This window comes from Parus major, chromosome 2, assembly GCF_001522545.3.
Source record: "Parus major isolate Abel chromosome 2, Parus_major1.1, whole genome shotgun sequence".
NCBI lineage: Eukaryota > Metazoa > Chordata > Aves > Passeriformes > Paridae > Parus > Parus major.
This window is the reverse complement of record NC_031769.1, coordinates 3,721,950-3,740,727: the sequence shown is the minus strand read 5'-3', so window position 1 is coordinate 3,740,727 and position 18,778 is coordinate 3,721,950. Positions and strand designations below refer to the sequence as shown.

The 18,778-nt window shown below is 43.2% G+C and overlaps 1 protein-coding gene across 4 annotated transcripts in view; it reads right to left on the bottom strand.

Moving 5' to 3' along the window:
- Positions 1 to 18,778, bottom strand: part of CRHR2 (corticotropin releasing hormone receptor 2) — a 135,942-nt gene that overhangs the window by 2,660 nt on the left and 114,504 nt on the right. For all 4 annotated transcript variants that reach the window (XM_015619948.3, XM_015619950.1, XM_015619949.3 and 1 more), the window contains 3 exons: positions 17,681 to 17,766; positions 15,098 to 15,233; positions 13,390 to 13,431 (listed from right to left, as the gene is read on the bottom strand). In XM_015619948.3, the coding sequence (XP_015475434.1) occupies positions 13,390 to 13,431; positions 15,098 to 15,233; positions 17,681 to 17,766 (264 nt within the window). The remainder of the gene's footprint in view (positions 1 to 13,389; positions 13,432 to 15,097; positions 15,234 to 17,680; positions 17,767 to 18,778) is intronic.

The following is an 18,778-nucleotide window of genomic DNA, read 5'->3' as shown; positions in this document are numbered from 1 at the left end:
CATCCTCAAGCAGGTGCTGACCAATAGGTCACATGAACCTTGCATTTCAGTACAATTTTTATTTTTTGTATGGGGCATAGAGAGAGCCCAGGAACTTTGGTTCGAATATATACATATATAAACAAGAGAAAAACAGCAGAAAGGAACTCTAAACCTCAACCACAGTGGGAGGGAAGGCTTGAAATAATCCTAAAATAGACCAAATTCCTGCCAAATCCCTGGCAGAGAAGACTCAAAGTCAGAACCTGGCAGGAAGCATTTGGACCAATTTCTGGATATTCTTGTTGGTATCTGCTTACGGTAGAGAGGAGAGCAATTCAGACCCTAACCTAGGGAGATAAAGAAACCTACAAAATTAGGTGAGTGGAATCTGGGCCCAGCTTCCTGGAAAGTCCAAAGCCTGATGTATTCATGACACTTGGAAAGGCTGCTGATGTTCTGCTGCCAACCTGAAACCTGGTGAACTTTGAAACAAGCATTGTTACATAAAACTTCTCTATCAAACCAGGGCCTCCTTTACCAAAACTGTATTTTTTTACCAATATACATTATAAATAATGTAATATAGACATTGCACCTCAGCTACTGACCTGCAGGTCTCCCTCTGACCAAGAGGGAACCAGTCACTGTGCTCAAAGGGGATGATTCATCATTATGAAAAACAACTATTTCCTTTAAGTGGTTATGAAATGAGTCCAGAGAACCAGCTCTATTTTGGATGTCTGGATTATAAACAAGTTCAGACAATACTGATATCTAACTCTGGATATTTTTTTAGTCTTTAATGTACTTATTTTCACTACATCCCCCAAATGTAAAGGATTGTTTTAAGCCCCATTTTACCACAGACAAAGGGAACTTTGGGTATTATCAGCAGTGATGCTGTTGTGGAGGAGACCTCAAAGGGATGAGCTGCCACGAAGAGAGGAGACATGAGCGTATTTCCAAAATCCCTGAGGTGCACATGAAAAGAAGACAGACAAACTTTGATCATGTTCCCTCCTCCCTTGTCTCAGAGGCATGACTGACAATAGCAGTACAAGGATGATGGGATAATCAAGGGAGGAGCTTCCAGAGCCTGTGAAGCCCATGCTGGCACAGGTTCTCAGTTATCAGCACCTGAGGTCAATCACAGCCATCCTGGGTGTGTCTGTCACCACCTCTGGGGCTGCAGGGAAGGTGGAGTCAAAAAAAAATGCCCAAAGATGAAGAGTCACTGCTTTTCTTCATTTCTTTGAAAGCTTGGGGATTGTCTGCAGGGGTTTGTGAGGCCTACTCAAAATACAAGGAACACAGGCAGTCTGCACCCACTTCAGAGCAGCTCAAACATCCTGTCTGAGAGTGCTCAGGTGAGTTGAAGAGCTCCAGGATTGGAGGTGTTTCCAACCCAAATCACACCCTGTCAGTTTTAGGTGCCCCAGATGAACAGGGTGAAGGTCTGACAGTTAAACCATAGGAAAGTTCACAAGGAGGACACAGAAAGGGGGAAACTGCCCTCCTTCTCTTGGCTGGCTTCAATTTTCCCATTCCTGGGTGGGATTTCAGAGCCCTGGGCTGTAGCACTGCTGTGGTCTGGCAGCAACACAACCTCTCATCACAGCTTTGTCCATGAAATGCACTCCACTGCAGCTTTATGAGTACCAGCCTGGAAAACAGTTTTGCAATTGCCTCTTTGGTGCCTTTTCAGGGGAATCCTGAACCTGGAAACGTGGCTCTTCCATCAGAGCCCTTCTAGAAGGCAGAGATTGGGCAAATCAGAGCAGAGGATTTCTTTCTTTGGTTGTTTTCTCAACTATCTGTGATCTGTGCTGCTGTCATGGTTGAAATGGTGGGTTTAGGTCATACCTTGGATTCAGTGACTTCAGAGGTCTTTTCCAACCTAAGTGATGCTGTGATTCTGTGATTTAAGATAAGGAGATGCAGATTTCTAAGGTAAGGTGAGGAGAAAGCCACACTGGGTTTCTCATAATTTTGAATCAATTATTTGTTTCAATATAAATAATAATGTTTTTTACACTTAGTAGGGCTCAGACAGAACTTAATGAAACAAAGATTATGAGGGAATAGAACTGGAGAAAGAGACAATACCCAGTAAAAGGGGAATTAAAGACAGCACTTCCAGGAAGAGCATGATCATATGGATGATTTGGAGATGAGAATGAGAACAATGTGGTTAAACAACAGTGCAGAGGATTTCTGGAAGAGCCTCTCATGAAGCAATAGCTGCAACACCTCTCCACCAGTTTCATGATGGGGTTTGGTCAGGTTATAAAATGAGTTGAATGACACAGTTATTTGAATTAGCAGAGTCAGGATGGATGGACTCAATCACAAACTGCAGCAGCCTGGACTGCTGATCATCATCCCCTTCTCACCAAACTGACCTCCCTGGCTCACTGAACACTCCTGGGAAAACAGGAGAAACACTGAAAAGCTGTGCCATTGTGTTGTACTTTTCCAGGAATTCACTGTTTTCAAACCTACCACTGTTCCACCTGGAGTGGCAGAGGGATTCTGGATGGGAGGGAGGATATAATGCACACTCAAAGGTAAATAAATCCCTGTGCCAGAGTCCATGCAAGGGGGGAGGCACCTCCCCTGAAAGACTCACACCTTGGCCAATTATCACAGAATCACTGAATGGTTGGGGTTGGAAGAGACCTTAAAATCCATTTCATTCCAACTCCCTGCCATGGACAGGGACACCTTCCACTGGACCAGGCTGCTCCAAGCCCCATCCAATTACTGGATCCATTATTTATGCTTCCAACACAGATAAAGAGAGACAATTCCCCTGAGGATGGCACTTAGACACATGGAATGAAACAGTCCTTGCTCCTCTGGGTACAAACCCAACTTAACTGAATGCTGGGCACCTCAGACAAGTGGCTCAGGTGACACATGAAGTGTCAGACCATTGTCATGAGCAATTGTCCCATGAAGACCTGAGATGCAGAGGGATGCTCCTTCTGGAGTGCTCCTTTCTCCCCAGATATCACCGAATGCCGAGATATTGTTAGAGAAAATTTTCCTCCTTTCACCTGCAGTCATATCTTGTTTATTTTTTTTCTGAGCAACCAGTGTGAAGAGATACTTACTCAGCCAGTGAAGCCAGATTAGATTTATTTGTGCTTCAAGCCAACCAAGTCAAAAAGAGCCACCTGGAGATAAAGACGTGAGTCTAAACGAGCAGTTGGCTTTTGTGATACAGTTTGAGATAGGATAAAAAAAACCCAAAAACAAAAATGCTGTCTTCTTGTACAGCTGGAGGAGCCATTCCTAGCAGACTGGGCACATGGAAAGAGGCTCTGCACTTTCAAAGGTGAGGGCAAAGTATTTTTTAATGACAGAATAATTAACTACAATTAGTATGTGACCAGAGGGCAAGCGGAAAAGGTTAAGATCAAATTTATATCTTGTACTTGAACTGAGAAACAAAACGCTAGGTTAGCTAGTTTTTTGTAAAAAAAAACAAAGCTAGGTTAACTTTAGGTAAGAAAAGAAAAAACTGGCTGTGGCTGCTGTAATAATGTGTTAAAAGACACCAAAAAAGCTATTGCAGAGTGGAAGAGTAAAAGAAAAGGAGAGTGCAAAATATCAAGTGTCAAACATGATTGTTAATCTCTGTAAGAGCAGCCTCCTCTATTATTAAACATTTCTAGAGTCAGGACCATGCCCCAGAGTCAGCATTAGCACATTTGTGAGCTGAAATTGCCAGCACTGGCTTGTAACAGCCCAAGGATGCTCCAGGCTGTCAGCAGTGCTTAAAGCTCCAGAAGGAGTCTTGGGAACACAAATTATCAGCCTCACCTCTGTGGAACTTTAGTTGCTTGAGAGAATCAAAATTATCCCTGCTCTGAGCAATGAGCTGGGTGTTGACCCTTGGTCTTTTTCTTGCCAATAGGTTTTCTTTCAGAACAACCCTTTTCAGCTCTTTCTGCTCTGTGTGCTGTGAATAATCAGTTTCTGAGCATGTGGTCAAATCAGGTTTGCCAACATTATTTGTACCCACAGAGTGTGGGCACTGCTTTGGAACAGTCAAGAAAAAGGGTTTGGATAATGGGATGAAAGGAAATCAGTGGGTAACAGATTTTCTCTTCTGACTGCATCACCTAACCAGGGGACTTGTCAAACTTTTAGATCACATTAAATAAAAAATACTGTTAAAAACCTTTCTTTCTCCTCCTCCACAGCAGAATAACAAAAAGAATGAAAGAGATGAAGAGAAGGATGAAAACATCTAAAAGGTTTTCTGTTGACAAAATAGACATCAACTTGGTACTGCTATAACCTGTGCCAGACACTGGCTGCTGGCTGATTTCTTGCAGCCATTGACTAGAAATGAGCTGAGAAAAAAGCCTTGAGCAACATTAAAAATCAAAATTGAAAATTGGAAGAAATGTCATGTGTCATTAGCAGAGAGGAAGAAGTTTTGATCCACTTAGAGCAAAGGGGCCCATTCATATTGTCATATTGACATAATAACACTAAAATATAATGGTTATGTAGGTGTTTGGTAAATAGAGTAGGAATAAATGAGCTGCCACAGTAATGGAAGCTGGAATTAAGACTCCTGGGATGCCACCATCCTCTGTCCCCACGGGACACCCCTCACTTGGAAGTGTTAATGAAGGAGGGTCAGATGGACAGCAGGTCCTCACTGTCTGTAGAATAATCACAGAATATCAGAATGGTTTGGGTTGGGACCTTAAAAATCATCTAATTCCACTCTCCTGACACAGGCAGGGACATCTTCCACTATCCCAGGCTGCTCCAAGCCCTGCCCAACCTTGGACACTCCCAGGAATGGCACATCCACAGCTTCTCTGTGCCAGGGCACCACCACCCCCACAGAGAAGGATTTCTTCCTAATATCCCATCTCTATATTCATGGTGTTCAGGAGTCTGTGACTGATTAAGTTCTTGCTTTGCTCAAATGCCACTTTTTATTCCCAGATATCCTGATAAGAAGGCAAATTAATTAAATTAGTGAGATATACACAGATACCAATGGGCTTTAAAACAGACTGATTTTTTTTTTCTCTGAAAACAGGTTACAGTGGTGAATTCAACAACTCCATCTACATTTAAGGACCTTTTGTGCTGCACTTCAGATTCCTGTGCTGCAGCTGGAGGTGACTGGAGAGAAACTCTGCACTTTAAACATCTTTGAACAGTGGTGCAAATTGGGGAAGACTGATGAAGACTGAATGGATCTTTTTCTAATGGATCTATAGGTGAACAAGAAGGACTTTCAAGCAATGTCCAGATCAGCAAAATGGATGTTTAAATTCCAAGGCACTGGTCTCACTGCACCTGACTCCTCAGTGAAATTCACTTCCATGAGGTTTTTGAAGTCCTGGCCTCTCCCTGCAGCCAGCAGACTTAGTAAGGCCTAAGGTATTGGCAACATCTCATCAAAAATAACTAAAATAGGTCAGTTGAAATCTGCCCTCACTTGTGTGAATCGCTGCCTATAAATGAAGCTGGAGGTGATAAGCTCAGCTGGTTCTGTGTATGTATTAGGCATTGAAGATTTGGGGGCAAAAATCCCATCCACTACTTAACAGAACTTAAACAAATGTAAGGTGATGCCTTAAATGGTACTTTAAAATTAGTTTTCCAAAGGTTCTGGGTGTCCCTCAGGGGGAGGGATGGCAAATGCTGTATTTAATAGCAAATGCTGTGAAGCAGCTGTTGGTCAAACCTCTCCAGGTCCTTGGAAGGATTAAGCACAGAATGATTTGAAGCAAAGGAACAGAGTGGCCTAAGCACAGAGACCCCTGGGCTGACAGACCTGTGGATCTCCAGGTGAGGAGTTCTAATGCTCCCAGAGAGATTGGAGTGTCTTTATCTACGTTTTGTAAATAAACCACACCACTGAACAACTGCACCTGTGTCCTACCCTGCTGCTGTGGCTTTGCAAGGCTCCCAAAAAAACCCAACCCCTCAGGCCAAGGGTGCTCGTGTTACCATCACACAGAATGCTGAACTGAACATCCCCACAAAGATGCCATTTTCGGTATTTAATCCTCCTGAGGTCAGGAAGGGATGTAGTCAAAACAAACTGCATGGCTTAAAGGGAACAAAAACAAAGCTTGGGTAGAATGTTGATTTCTGTTTCAACAGGTACCCTACATCACACCACTATTTATGTAACATTGTTATTAAATTAAAAATAAATAATTAAGAAAATAAATTTTCCTGCTTAATTGGTCTGCAATCCTTTTTTTTTTTATTATTTTATTTACAATCTGGGGATATTTTCATAGCACCTGCCAGCCTGGGATGTCAAAGTTTATTTCTAAGACCTTAGCAGGGCAATTTTCTTATTGCAAGTAACAGTTCAAGAAGCTGCAACAATTCTGACTAGTCATGAAGATCTGCCACGCATTTTTGTGTGGAAACAAAAGCGTTTCCTTAGTTCTGGCCCTCAAAGGAGCAGAACTGCCCACAGCAGAGGGAGGCCATGGGTGCAGCCAGCCCACCTCGAACCCCTGTGGGGTGCTCTGGAGTCACCCTCACATCAACAGTGGTGTAAGGAGGAGGAAAATGGGATGGGGAAGGACCCTCAGAGCTGATGGAGTTAAACTTTAGCCCTCTAGTCCACCTCCATATTCATATTTATTCAGAGATTTTAAGGAATGATTAAAACGAGTCCTTTGGGCTTGGGATGAATAACGTGGAGCCTTCCTGGGCTGATGGGCAGGGGATGAGTAACCACTTCAGGGCTGACTCAGAGCTGGCAGTTCTAATGAGCAGCCTCCCAGGATGATCAGCTCAAAGGAAGCCACTTGGAGCTTCAGAGATTTTGAGAGACAGATGGTGCTTGGCTAAAGGGTAAAAGGGTAAAACAGAAAAAAGAAATTAACCTTATTTATCCTTGCCTCGCACCTTGTTGTGAGAATAATTTACAGTGGCATCTGATCTATTCCTCTCTGATGATGTTTTCTCTCAAAGCCAGCTAATTGCTTTCTGTTTTAAATGTCAGTTCATAGTTGATTATTGATATTGAATCTGAGTCCTGAGCTAAGCATTCAGGCTCTAAAAGGATATTTTCAGACTCAGGTCTGGCTGGCTATGCATCCATCCAGGATATGGATAGCAAGGAAGGACAGGCACACAGGATGGACACAGAACTCATCAATTATAGAATAATTAAAGTTGGAAGGGACATCAGAGGGCCTCTGCTCCCATGCCATGATCACAGCACAGTGGTTTTATCCAGTTTTGAGATTGTCATAAATGACTCTGATCAAGTCATTTTGAGCCCAAACAAGGACAGAGATCTCAAAACACCTTTGAGTCTCTCTTCCAGTGCTTCAACACTCCCACTATTATGTATTTTCTTCCCTGTTTAATCAGGATTTGCCTTGTTCATTCAGTTTCAGAATGGAGCTCTTCCCTGAGCAGCCCCTCATCAAGCACATCCCATTTTAGATTTGGTTGTTGTCAAACACTGGCACCTCCATTCCCAAGCTCCTGCTCTGGGATGGCTGTGTTGGGATCCCCCATCATGGCTGGTAAGGTTTCCAAGGATCACAGAACTCTCTGAGGGATCTGGTGGTAACTGGAAATTGTGTGAAGCACCTAATCACAAGGATAAGCGATCTCTGGAGGCAGAGATTATTATTCCTCTGTTATCCTCTTGTTTCCATCATCTGAGCTAGCAGGAGTGGAGCCAGCCCTATTTGGAATATAAAACATTATAAATGCACTCTTTTCCTCTCTCTGAAATACTTAGTTTGCCTCAGGAGAAAACCATCACTGCTAAGAAGGTTTGGCTATAAGGTATGCATGACAGCAGTAAGGGAACTGGATGGAAGATCCATCTTCCTTTAAAGAAGCTTTGTCTGGAACCAGTCACAGGTAGAAGAGAAATGCTGGGAGTGCTGTACCCATCTTCCACTGAGCAGAAGGTGCACACTAAAGAACTGAAAGGAAAAAATTGCCCAGCAGGAGTTGTGAGGGAATGCATTCCTCCAGCACAGCTCCATTCACAGAATCACAGAACCACTGCATGGCCTGGCTTGGAAGGAAAATTAAATCTCATCCAGTTTCACCCTCTGCCATGGCAGGGACACCTTCCACTATCCCAGGGTGTTCCAAGCCCTGTCCAACCTGGCCTTGGAAACTTCCAGGCCTCCAGGGGCTGCCACAGCTTCTCTGGGCACCCTGTGCCAGGGCCTGCCCACCCTCAGAATAAAGAATTTCTTCCTAATATCCCATCTAAACCTGCCCTCTTTCAGTCTGAAGCCATTCCTGCTTGTCCTGTCACTACATGCTCTTGTAAAGTCCATCTATCCTTGTTCCCAAAAACACCATCCTAAACCCCTTTTTTTAAAATCCAGTGTTATCTGAAATTAAATTCAGTCTTGTGATCTGTAAGTTGACTGAAAAAATTTTGAGGAGCATCTTGTTGTTTTGCAGTGATTGAAAAAGAAGTTCAATGAAAAGCTGAAAAGCTGCACTCACTCTTCTGAAGTGGCACTCAACATAAATGCATACAGATTTTTCATTATGCCAGTTTTCATAACATTTCAAATTCTCAGAAACCTCTCATTGTCAATTTTCTTGGAAATCCAGAGATGCTCTTTTCCACTTGGATTAAATGAAATTTGCATATTTTTGCCCTCTAGTGTTTCTTTATGTCCAAAAAAATATAATTCTTTTGCCATAAAGTCTCAAAACAAATTAATGAGTCAAGTGCCAACGGCCCCTTGTGCCCATCCATAGCACACACACTTCATTCCAAACTGCTTCAGAACTTCTCAGAAGCAATGAAACATAAAAAGCTGTAAACTTTTAATCAAAATTGCTTTTCCTCCATGGCTTCACTGCAATAATTTGTGTATAAGGTGTTGGAAAGAGGGAACAGAGCTGAGGAAGGGTTTGGAGCCCCAGGAGCAGCTGAGGGAGCTGGGAAAGGGGCTCAGACTGGAGAAAAGGAGGCTCAGGGGGAATTTGTGGCTCTGCACAACTCCCTGCCAGGAGGGGACAGCCAGAGGGGGATCGGGCTCTGCTCCCAAGTCAGAAGCAATAGGAGAAGAGGAAATGGCCTCAAATTGCAGCAGAGGAGGTTTAGATTGGATATTTGGCACAATTTGTTCACTGAAAGGGTGGCACTGAAACGGGCTGACAAAGTGGTGGAATCTCCATTGCTGGAAGTGTTGAGAAACTGTAGATGGAAACATGGTTTAGTGGAGGGCTTGGCAGTGTGTGCTGAATGGTTAAACTTGATGATCTTAGATTAGTTTTTTGATTTATTGATTTCTTTATCTCCAGCTGAGGGGCCTGGCACACCCTCCCTCACTGCAGCCAACAGAGCCAGTCCAGGAGCTGTGTGAAACACTGGGAATTAGGGAAAGGACTGCAGTCCCAGGTGAAATGTCCACTCAAAACCACAGGAAATAAACTCATCCCATTTGAAATTATTTGCATGGACTGCAATTTAATCACTTCACCTTTTCCCTTCAGTGATGCCACATTTGTGAGGCCAAATCACTGAAAATCAAGACGTTTTATGGTGGTATCAGGTGTTACCAAGGTGTCATTTTTGGTCAGATCTCAGGGTACATTTGCTTAAATCGATGGAAGTTACAGAGGAAAAACTCCCATTTGCTTCTTTTTCCAAACTTCAGACAGAACTCAAAGGGACAGAAACCTCCCAGAACAGAATCCCAGAATTCCAAAATATCTCAGCTTGGAAGGGATCCAAAAGGATCATTGAGTGCAACCCTTGCCAGCTCTGTTGGCAAACTCTTCTTTGGAACAGCCTCTCACATCCTGAGTATTTTTAAGATGCTGATTTTGATCCTTAAACCCAGTTTTAGTTGTACAGAGGTTTTGAAGCTACACAGACTGCACTGATCAGATATTGTAGGAACTGGACTGAGTGACACAGCATAAAGCCACCAGAACCAGTAGAATTTTTCTCTTTATTTTCAGTTCATGCAGGTTTGTCAGGACACATGGTTCCATTTCCTGTGACTCTATCAAAATGTAGCCTTAAGTAATATTTCTGCCATTTTCTCTCATTCCAGTAACTGCTATTAATGCTTTCCCTGTACCCAAACCAAGTGATTTTCACATCAGATTGAGAAATAGTCTCAACACTTACTGCAAAATCTCTATGTGCACTTTAAAATACAGGCAGTAAATTCATTGCACAATTTCCTTTCCTCATAAAGGACTGGGGTTAATTGTAGCCTCTCCTTATTCTGAGAACATTAAAATCCAGCACAACTGTGCAAAGGCTGCATCCAGTTCCAGCCCTGACAGGGAAGAAACTTCACATGAGTCCCTCAGTGGCTGCTGAAAACAACATCACCTCTGCTCCTTTATTTCCTGTTACTCTCCTTCCCCAGAAATACTTCCTGATAAAATAAACTCAGTGAAATCACACTCTGAGCCTCAGGAGAAACCCAAATTAGGGTTTTTAATGTGGTTACCTAGGGAGTAGAACATCCTTACAGACATTCTTTCACACCTGAGGAACTCACAATGGTGTTTCCTCTGTCTTCCACTAAATGCAGCAGCTTTTAGTCTCATAGCAAAAGGAAACACATAAATTGTGAAGGGACAAGGCTCTCAGACATGAAGCTCTCATTGAAGACCTCATGAAAGATATTTTGTTTTTTTTTTTGAGGGCAATCTGTAATTTTTGAGCTCTGCTACAGACACTGGCAGTTTGTAAGGACCCAGCAGGACGTGTATCAAACATGGGGTGGAAGAGATGCAGCTGAGATCAGAGTATTATTAAAGCTTAAACTGATGGATTTTCCAGGCTTTTTGCTTGTGTCATCATTTGGAGCAAGTCTGGCACTGGGGGGGATGAGCAACCTGATAAAGACCATTTCATGTGTTTAAAGAACACAGCTCTGCTGTAACTGGAAAACCTGAAGTATTTAAAACCTTCTGAGACAGCAAGTTATCAGCACACCTACCACTGAGACAGCAACATCAGGCTCACTGAAGAGATAATAACAAGGCTTCAGTGACATCTGTGAAGCTTTCAGGATACTGAAAGGCTGCTCCTCACAGGTTATTTCCCCCTTTTTGAGCAAAATCTGGTACCTCATGGGGATTGAGTGGCATTGCCTTCATCACTACTTCTAGTAGGGATGCCCAGCTGGGAGCAGCTCAGTTTTTAAAATAGTGCACTTTAAGATGCAAATTTGTGGTTAAACACCCCAAAAGCTCTGAAAATTCACTGAGTTTGCTGCTTTCTTTGGTGCTGGGCAAAACTGAGGCTAGAACAGAACAGGAAATTTTATCCTCTAAAAGCTTTATGATACTACAAAAAGCCATTCTCACAGTACATTGAGATGAGCCCAAAGTTTTTCCACAGTTTTGAAATAGACAATATTGTAATATTTGGGAGGTTTGGGCTTACGTTTTGAAGTCTAAACTACTAAAAAGCTTAAAAAGCAAAAAGGTTGTATTGACTGGTTGGATTACTGACACAGAGCCATTTGAGTAGCTCCATTGAATCCCACTTGGTTTTCCCAGTTCCCAGCCAGATGTGAATGTTCTCCAGATCCTGGAACAGCTGGTAAGAGCCACGTGGATGCCTCAGATTGCTGCAGCCTCCCCAGCAGCACCAGATATCTGAGTTTAGGGAAATGAATCAACATCCCAAGCTGGGTGTCTCAACCTTGGACTGACTCCCTCAGAAATGCCCGTTCCCACTGTGACAGAAGTGTGATACAGGAGGAAAATCAGTTCTGGAATCATTCCAGATTTCCCAGTAGATTGTTATCAAGGCCTAGAAGTGTGTGAGGTGAATAATCCTTTGACAGGCTCGATTATGTTTGAACTCATCAAAGCTACAAGAGATGAGAAGTTGGCTCATGGCTTTGGACAGGCAGCTTCAGACTGCTGAAGGGAAGGGGATATTTGGGTATTTCTCCCAGTAGAAAGAGCTGAAAGAATGCCAGAAGAGCCAAAAGGGCGAAAACCTGCTGTGAACAGCCAACAGCTCCAAGTCTGAGTGCCACAGAATGGAAGTGGGGTGACAGAAAGTCCTGACTGGCTGTGAGATCACATGGCCTGGGTTCCAGTTCCTGACCCTCACTGGGACACCAGTGGAAAAAAAAAAACAAAGGAAAAAAGGAAAAAAGACATAAAGACATTAAAAAAGCCACTGTTTACAGGAAGATTCTCCTTCTGCTTTAACAGTGCAGGCCTGATGAATGTGACGAGCCACAGAATAACCTGAGTTGGAAGGGACCCACGAGGATCATCCAGTCCAACTCCTGCATGGACATCCCAAAAATCCCACCCTGAGCATCCCTGGGAGTGGTGTTCAAACACTCCTGGAGCTCTGGCAGCCTTGGGAATGTGCCCATTCCCTGGGGAGCCTGGGCAGTGCCAGCACCCTTTGGGGGAAGAACCTTTCCCTGACACAGCCTGAGGTAAATTTAGCTCAACAGGCACCTGTATTTTGGAGGAAGATTTAAACTCCACATTTTTTAAAGAGGGAAATGGAATGGTGACAATTTCTGGAAGGAAAGTTGGAAAGAGAACTGAGAGCTCTGCTGCCAAGGTACAAAAGTGGTGTTTAATGTGAGAAAACTGAGCTGCTTCTTGCTAACATCACCTCAGAATGAATGAGGAAGAGGGAAGTTACTAATGTAAAAGAAAACAAAAGAAATAAAGTAAAATTTTAAAAATAAAGTAATATTGCTTTGAAGACATGCCTATTCTTTCTCATAGCCTGCAATAAAATTAAGAAGCAGCACAAAGTTTATACCAATTGAGCAGGAATAATGAAATATGGAATTAATTTTTGCAGAGACTGAAATTTTAGATGGACAAGGACGACACACTTTAATGCAGGTAAGTGAGACAGTGACAATGTAAGCAGGGGAAAGATTTAAAACTCTCACACCTTGGGGTAGAAATAAAGACTGAGGGATATTAGTGAAGCATTTCTTGCTTGAGTAGCCTCATATTAATTCTGATTTAATCTGTTTTCAACCCTCTTTTCTGAATGCAACAGGCACTGATCACCCAGAGATAGAGACCCAAACTCACTCAACTCATCATGGCACTATAAAAATGGGTCTCCTGCAGCATATCCTTAACAAGAGTCCAGCTCAGAAGTAATTAGCTATGCCCAAAAATAATAAATTTAACTAATGAGAAACTTCAAAGTCTTGAGATAAAGAACACAAATTTTATAATCTGACAAAACTTCTTTCCCTCTGCCCCAACCTCACAAGTCTGAAATTGATAAAGTTTTGAGGACAAAGGCTGGGAAATTCAGGTGCACATTAAGAGCTTTCTACAAGGGACTGATGGGACTGTGACCCCCTGTAAAAACATCTCAAGCCTCTGTAATCAGGCACCCAAAGAAATTCCACCTCCCCAGGGTGAATTACTTACCTCACCATTCAAGAAGCAGTAAAATACTGACACAAAGAAACCCTGGAAAGAAGAGAAAACAATTATTAGGTAAATATTTTAACACTTCCACTGACAGGGGGGATTGTCCCTGCAGCTGGGCTAAAACATCTCTGCAGCATCCAATTTCTGAGACCCATCAGAGGAGCTGTCCCAAGGCTGCCAGCTCTGGGAGAACATCCCAGGCACCCACAGGAGGTGTTAAATGGCTTCAACTGGTCTCCTGAGGCCAAGTTTATCATCAGATTACTTAAATTCACCTCAGCTCAAAGGCTCTGTGGGCCTTGCTGACAGCAGTGACTAAAGCCCTGTAATGACTGAAAAGGTTGGAATTACTCTGGTGGAATTCTGTCCATTTTGTTTCTAGGGCTGTAGTCATTATCACCATTAAAGAGAGACTCCCTGAGCTTTCTTTCTTACAGCTTCAGAGAACTAATGAGCAATGCAGCATTTTCTTTAGACACTGAGTAACAGCAGATAAAAAATACAACCAATTTTAGGGAATGAAAAGTGTGGAATTACTTCACAGGTAAAGGCTAAGGTTCCTTTTCCACAGGTTAAAAGGGACATTTTTTTTATTTTGGATATTCATCTGTAATTTCTGGTGGGAAGCACTCAGCAAAAACAGTAATGCAGCTGTAGATTTGGCCAGCTGGATGTTTGTATTGATATCCTGGATATCAGAGCATCTGTTCCTGCACTCAGGAGGTAAAAACATCAATGTCAAACACATTCCCACCTTAGTTCAAGAGGTAAAGCTGTAGGACACACCTGGGCTGAAGATCCTTCAGGATCTTCAGTTGCTTTTGGGTTTGTGTCAGATTCACAGAGTTGAGGCAATTTCTCACTTTCCACTGCCTTTCCCACCCTGCCAGAGCTCCAGTTAAATTCAGGGGAGGGAGGAGATGGGGCTGTGGCACCACAGCAGGCTGGGAAACAGCTCAAGTGTGTCTGAAACTGTCCCTTTCCTCCCAGTTAAGCTCCAGAGTTCTACCAAAAGTTTTTTCAGTTATCCATCCCTTGAAACATGAATGATCTTTGAAGGCAAAATATTAGGAATTTCTCTGAAAGCAGCTGGTTAATGTTTTGTTGTTTTCCTATGGGATTGTTTGTTTTAACTTTCTTTTTAAACAATTGGTCCTAAATTTACACTCACCATATCTTTTTTTTATTGAGTCAGAGAAAATAACTAAAATAAATTCCTAACATCCCTTAAAAAATCACTGCATTACATAACTTCTAATATTAATTAAAAATTGGCTTGTTGGCTGCACAGAACAGCACATAAACTTCTCTGGAGACTGTTACAACCTGAATAGAACAGCAAATCCAACAGGTAGGAGCTGTTTCCCTTTGGTTTAGCAGCATTGAATCCAAGTCTCAGCCCACTGTGTGCTCTGGGAAGAGAGAGACACCTCAGGATGGGGATTGAAACATCTTCTATCTCTCTATTGATTTTATGTGAGGAGCTGAGTTAGTGCTGAGTTAGGGGAAATGAATCCCTCCAGTCCACACCTGAGAGGATTTTCCACTCCACATGACACACTTGTACATCTATTATGTGTGTGTGAACTCAGCTGAGCTATTTGCAACTAATATTTCTATCACAGACATCATTGCCTGAAGTTTCATGGCTGAGAAGCACCGAGGATCCTTTCAGCTGATACAGCTTGTAAGCTTGTTCTCTTACCTGAAAAGACTGAAGGAAGGAATTGAAATAGATGAAAACAATCTGGGAAATGTCATCCTCGCCAGGGTTGACAAAGAAAAGCATGTAGGTGATGCCAAGCAGAGGCAGGAGAACCAACGTGGCCTTGACTGCCTTCCTGTGGGCAGGGAACAGAAAAGAAGTGAACACAGGGAACAACAACCGTGTTGGGAGTGGAAAGGAGCATGGAAAGAGTGCCAGCCTTCCCTCCTGTGCCTGTCCACCTGGGGAAAGTGTCCTGGGACAGCCTCTGAATCCTGCTGTTTCCCCCCACACTCTGAACTCCACGACGTGAATGGGATATTTATATCCCTCTCTTTCACTCTCTTCCTTCTTTTCTCTCCTATCACTCGAACCCTTGGGATGTGCAGGTTAGGTGAGTGATTTCTTACACCTCAGGGAGATGTCATCAGTGCCCAGCTTAGCTGAGACCCACTCTGCACCCATAATTTGATTTTATCTGCAGTGTAAACACTTTCTGCAACACCTGTCCACCCAACTCAACTGCTCAGAGCTGTCTTAGGAATCACAAATCACAAAGCAGGTGGTGAACGAGGAAGCATGAGTGATTAACAGAATTATTCGGGGCTAATCCTTATTGTTGGTGCTGTAACAGCGTTTTGGGATTTCAACTGAGAGCTGCATGTCATTGTACTAGGCACTGTGCAAGCACAGGGGCTGAAATTTGGCTAAGTCTGTATAAATCTCTGAATAATGCCATAACAAGTAGATAAAGACAGGCAGGGGAGCACAAAACCACTGCCAGTGTCATGATAAAGTGACAGCCTTAATGCACACAATTTAATACCTGCTTAGCAAAGGGTTGCACTGCTCTGCTTTAGAGCTTGCCCCAGGCTTTGCTGGAATTGTAAAGGTTTCCATTTAGGCTCTGAAAAGACAATTCTCTCACAGAGCCTGCAAGGATAAGATCATTGTCATCTGTTCAAGAACAATGGCAGTTGCTGTAGATTGATTCACTCTGATGTCTCTAATGCTCCCCTGCAAGCTGCAGAAGGGATGAAAATGTACTGAGGTTTGAATCAGGGCTTTCTCAGGCCAGTTTTAGTTTTATGGCATGAGGTTTGAGCAATGAAAAGGGGTATTTTCCCCTTGATTTCTCAGGAAATGTGCAGAGAAGGGTCTGAACGTCAGATCACTGCACTAACTTCACTAGCAAAATCCTGACAGGAGTAAAAGGAAGGAATCAGGCAAAACAAGAAAGACCATTACTGCAGCAAAACTGCCTCCAAAGTCAAGAGCAGCCTGATTTGGGGACATCAAGATGCAACTCAGCTTGATATGCTGAGATTTTATCCAGAAATGAGTTGAAGTGACTGCTCTCACTCCACTAAACCTGTGCCATTTCCTACTGCAAGGACCTGTTAATCCATAACTCCTCCAAATATCTTTCAAGACACTGGAAATGACAAGAGAAGGGCACTCAGCATCTCCTGGTGTCTGACAATTCATTTTTAGACTGTTGATGCTGATCTAAGTGGTGGCTGAAGGGGTCAGGCCACCTTCCCTCCTGGCTTTTCCTTTCTGCCATAACTTGTGGGGTTATGCTGGGTATGGGAACTGATTTACCTGAGAAGCCAAACCCAAATAAAGGTAGTGATTAGCTGAGGATCAGTTCTGTGATGTGATCCAGTGAGTGGTCACACTAATTCTGGCACCAGCTGAAAGGAAGGAGCACAATCACCCCTCATTCCCCTGTCCTATATTTGAAATGGAGCATTAAATACCTGTATGCACACATTAATCACAGAATCCCAGAATGGCTTGGCTTGGAAGGCGCAAGATCAACCAGTTCCAGCCCCCTGCCATGGCAGGGACACCTTCCACTATCCCAGGCTGCTCCAAACCCTGTCCAACCTGGCCTTGGACATTTCCAGGGATCCAGGGGCAGCCACAGCTGCTCTGGGCACCCTGTGCCAGGGCCTGTCCATCCTCACAAGGAAGAATTTCTTCCTAATATCCATCCAAACCAACTCTCTGTCAGTTTGAAGCCATTTCCCCTTGTCTTGTCACTCCAGACCCTTGTAAATGGTCTCTCTCCATCTCTTTGCAGGCTCCCTTCAGGTCAAAATTAGGTCACCCCAAAGCCTTTTCCAGGCTGAACAATCCCAGCTCTCCCATCCTCTCTCCCCAGCAGAGCTGCTCCATCCCTCTGATCATCCTGGTGCCTCCTCTGGGCTGGCTCCAGCAGCTCCAGGTGCTCCCTGTGCTGGGGACCCCAGAGCTGGATGCTGCACTTACTAAATATACACTTGTGTTCATAGAGAAATTGATAAATTTGTCTTTACACAAGATCAAATCCTTCAGATTTCATGGAAAAGAGAGGGCTCCATGTGTGGGTTGGGGGCTGAAGGGAAATGGAGTGGACAGGAAAAATGCAAGCAGGTTTTTCTGGAGAGCCTGCATAGATAAATACTATTATCTATGGGCCTAATTTATGATCTCCATCAACAGTGGCACCTGGAAAAATAAAGATGTGACAAGGACAGGACAATCAAGGCAGAGCTTAGTTAGCACCAGAGCAGCAGGAATCACAAGCTGACTTACCTGTACTGGATTGTTTCTGAAGTGGTTGAAGCTCTCAGCTTTGTCATTAAAATCCTAACTATGTTAAATAGAAATACAAAATTTATCTGGAAAAGAAGAGAGAGAGAGGAAAAAAAATGCAACCAGTCATTAAAATAATGGCTAACAGGATGTGTAAAAAGCACATTTTACAGTTTCAGTCTGACTGAAAACAGCCTTTTGGCTTTGCCATTGATTGCAACAGACTCAGAAGTGTACTAGAAATACCAGATTATACAGCAAACATCCAACAGCTCTTACTGTTTCCAAAAGAGCAGTGAAGACGGAGAACATCATCACTGCCCTAACAAGGAGCTTATTTTTACTCCCTTTTCTCCTTTTCTGGGTGCAATGAGGAACTAAAGGTGAGATTGATGGATTTGCCACTCCCTTTTCAATCTGCTGAGCTGGGTAATTATTATTTGTGCTGCAGCCTCACCACTGAGAATTGATATTTGCTCTGATTATTGTTGTAGCATCTGTTAGTGCTTTTCTTGCATAGTGCAAAAATTAAGAAGATTTAAAAAAGCCCACCAAACTGAAGAGAAGATTGATTTGTGGACTGTGATCAGTGGAAGGATTTGACTCTTAGGAGCAAAACTCTTTGGAGCTGCTTTCAGAGCATAAAGTAGGGCAGCTTACAAGACATGGGTCTGTCCCACAGCTGTCAGAACTACACAACTGCTGGGGTCCCAGCACAGAAAATATTTACCTCACACACAATTCCAGGGCATTTTTCAGCCCATGAACAGAACAGTTCTGTGACTGACATCTGAATATTTACAAACACTACAGCAGAGCTGACAACTGAAAGGTGTTCTCAAAATGTGCTCCTTTTCCCCTCCGTGCTATGGGGTGTATTTCAATGTTTACATCTCATGGCATCCATCAGAGCATTCCCTGTTGCATGGCTCAGAGCAAATGGAGCAACAAAACACCTGAGCAGACACTGGGAGACTGGCAGCACTGGGAATTGTGTAAACACGGTACCTGAGATGCAAAAACACCGTTCCACCAGCTAAAATGGCATTTGTGGAAATTATTTCCTTAGCCCTGGGGAGTACAAGAAATAAATAAAAC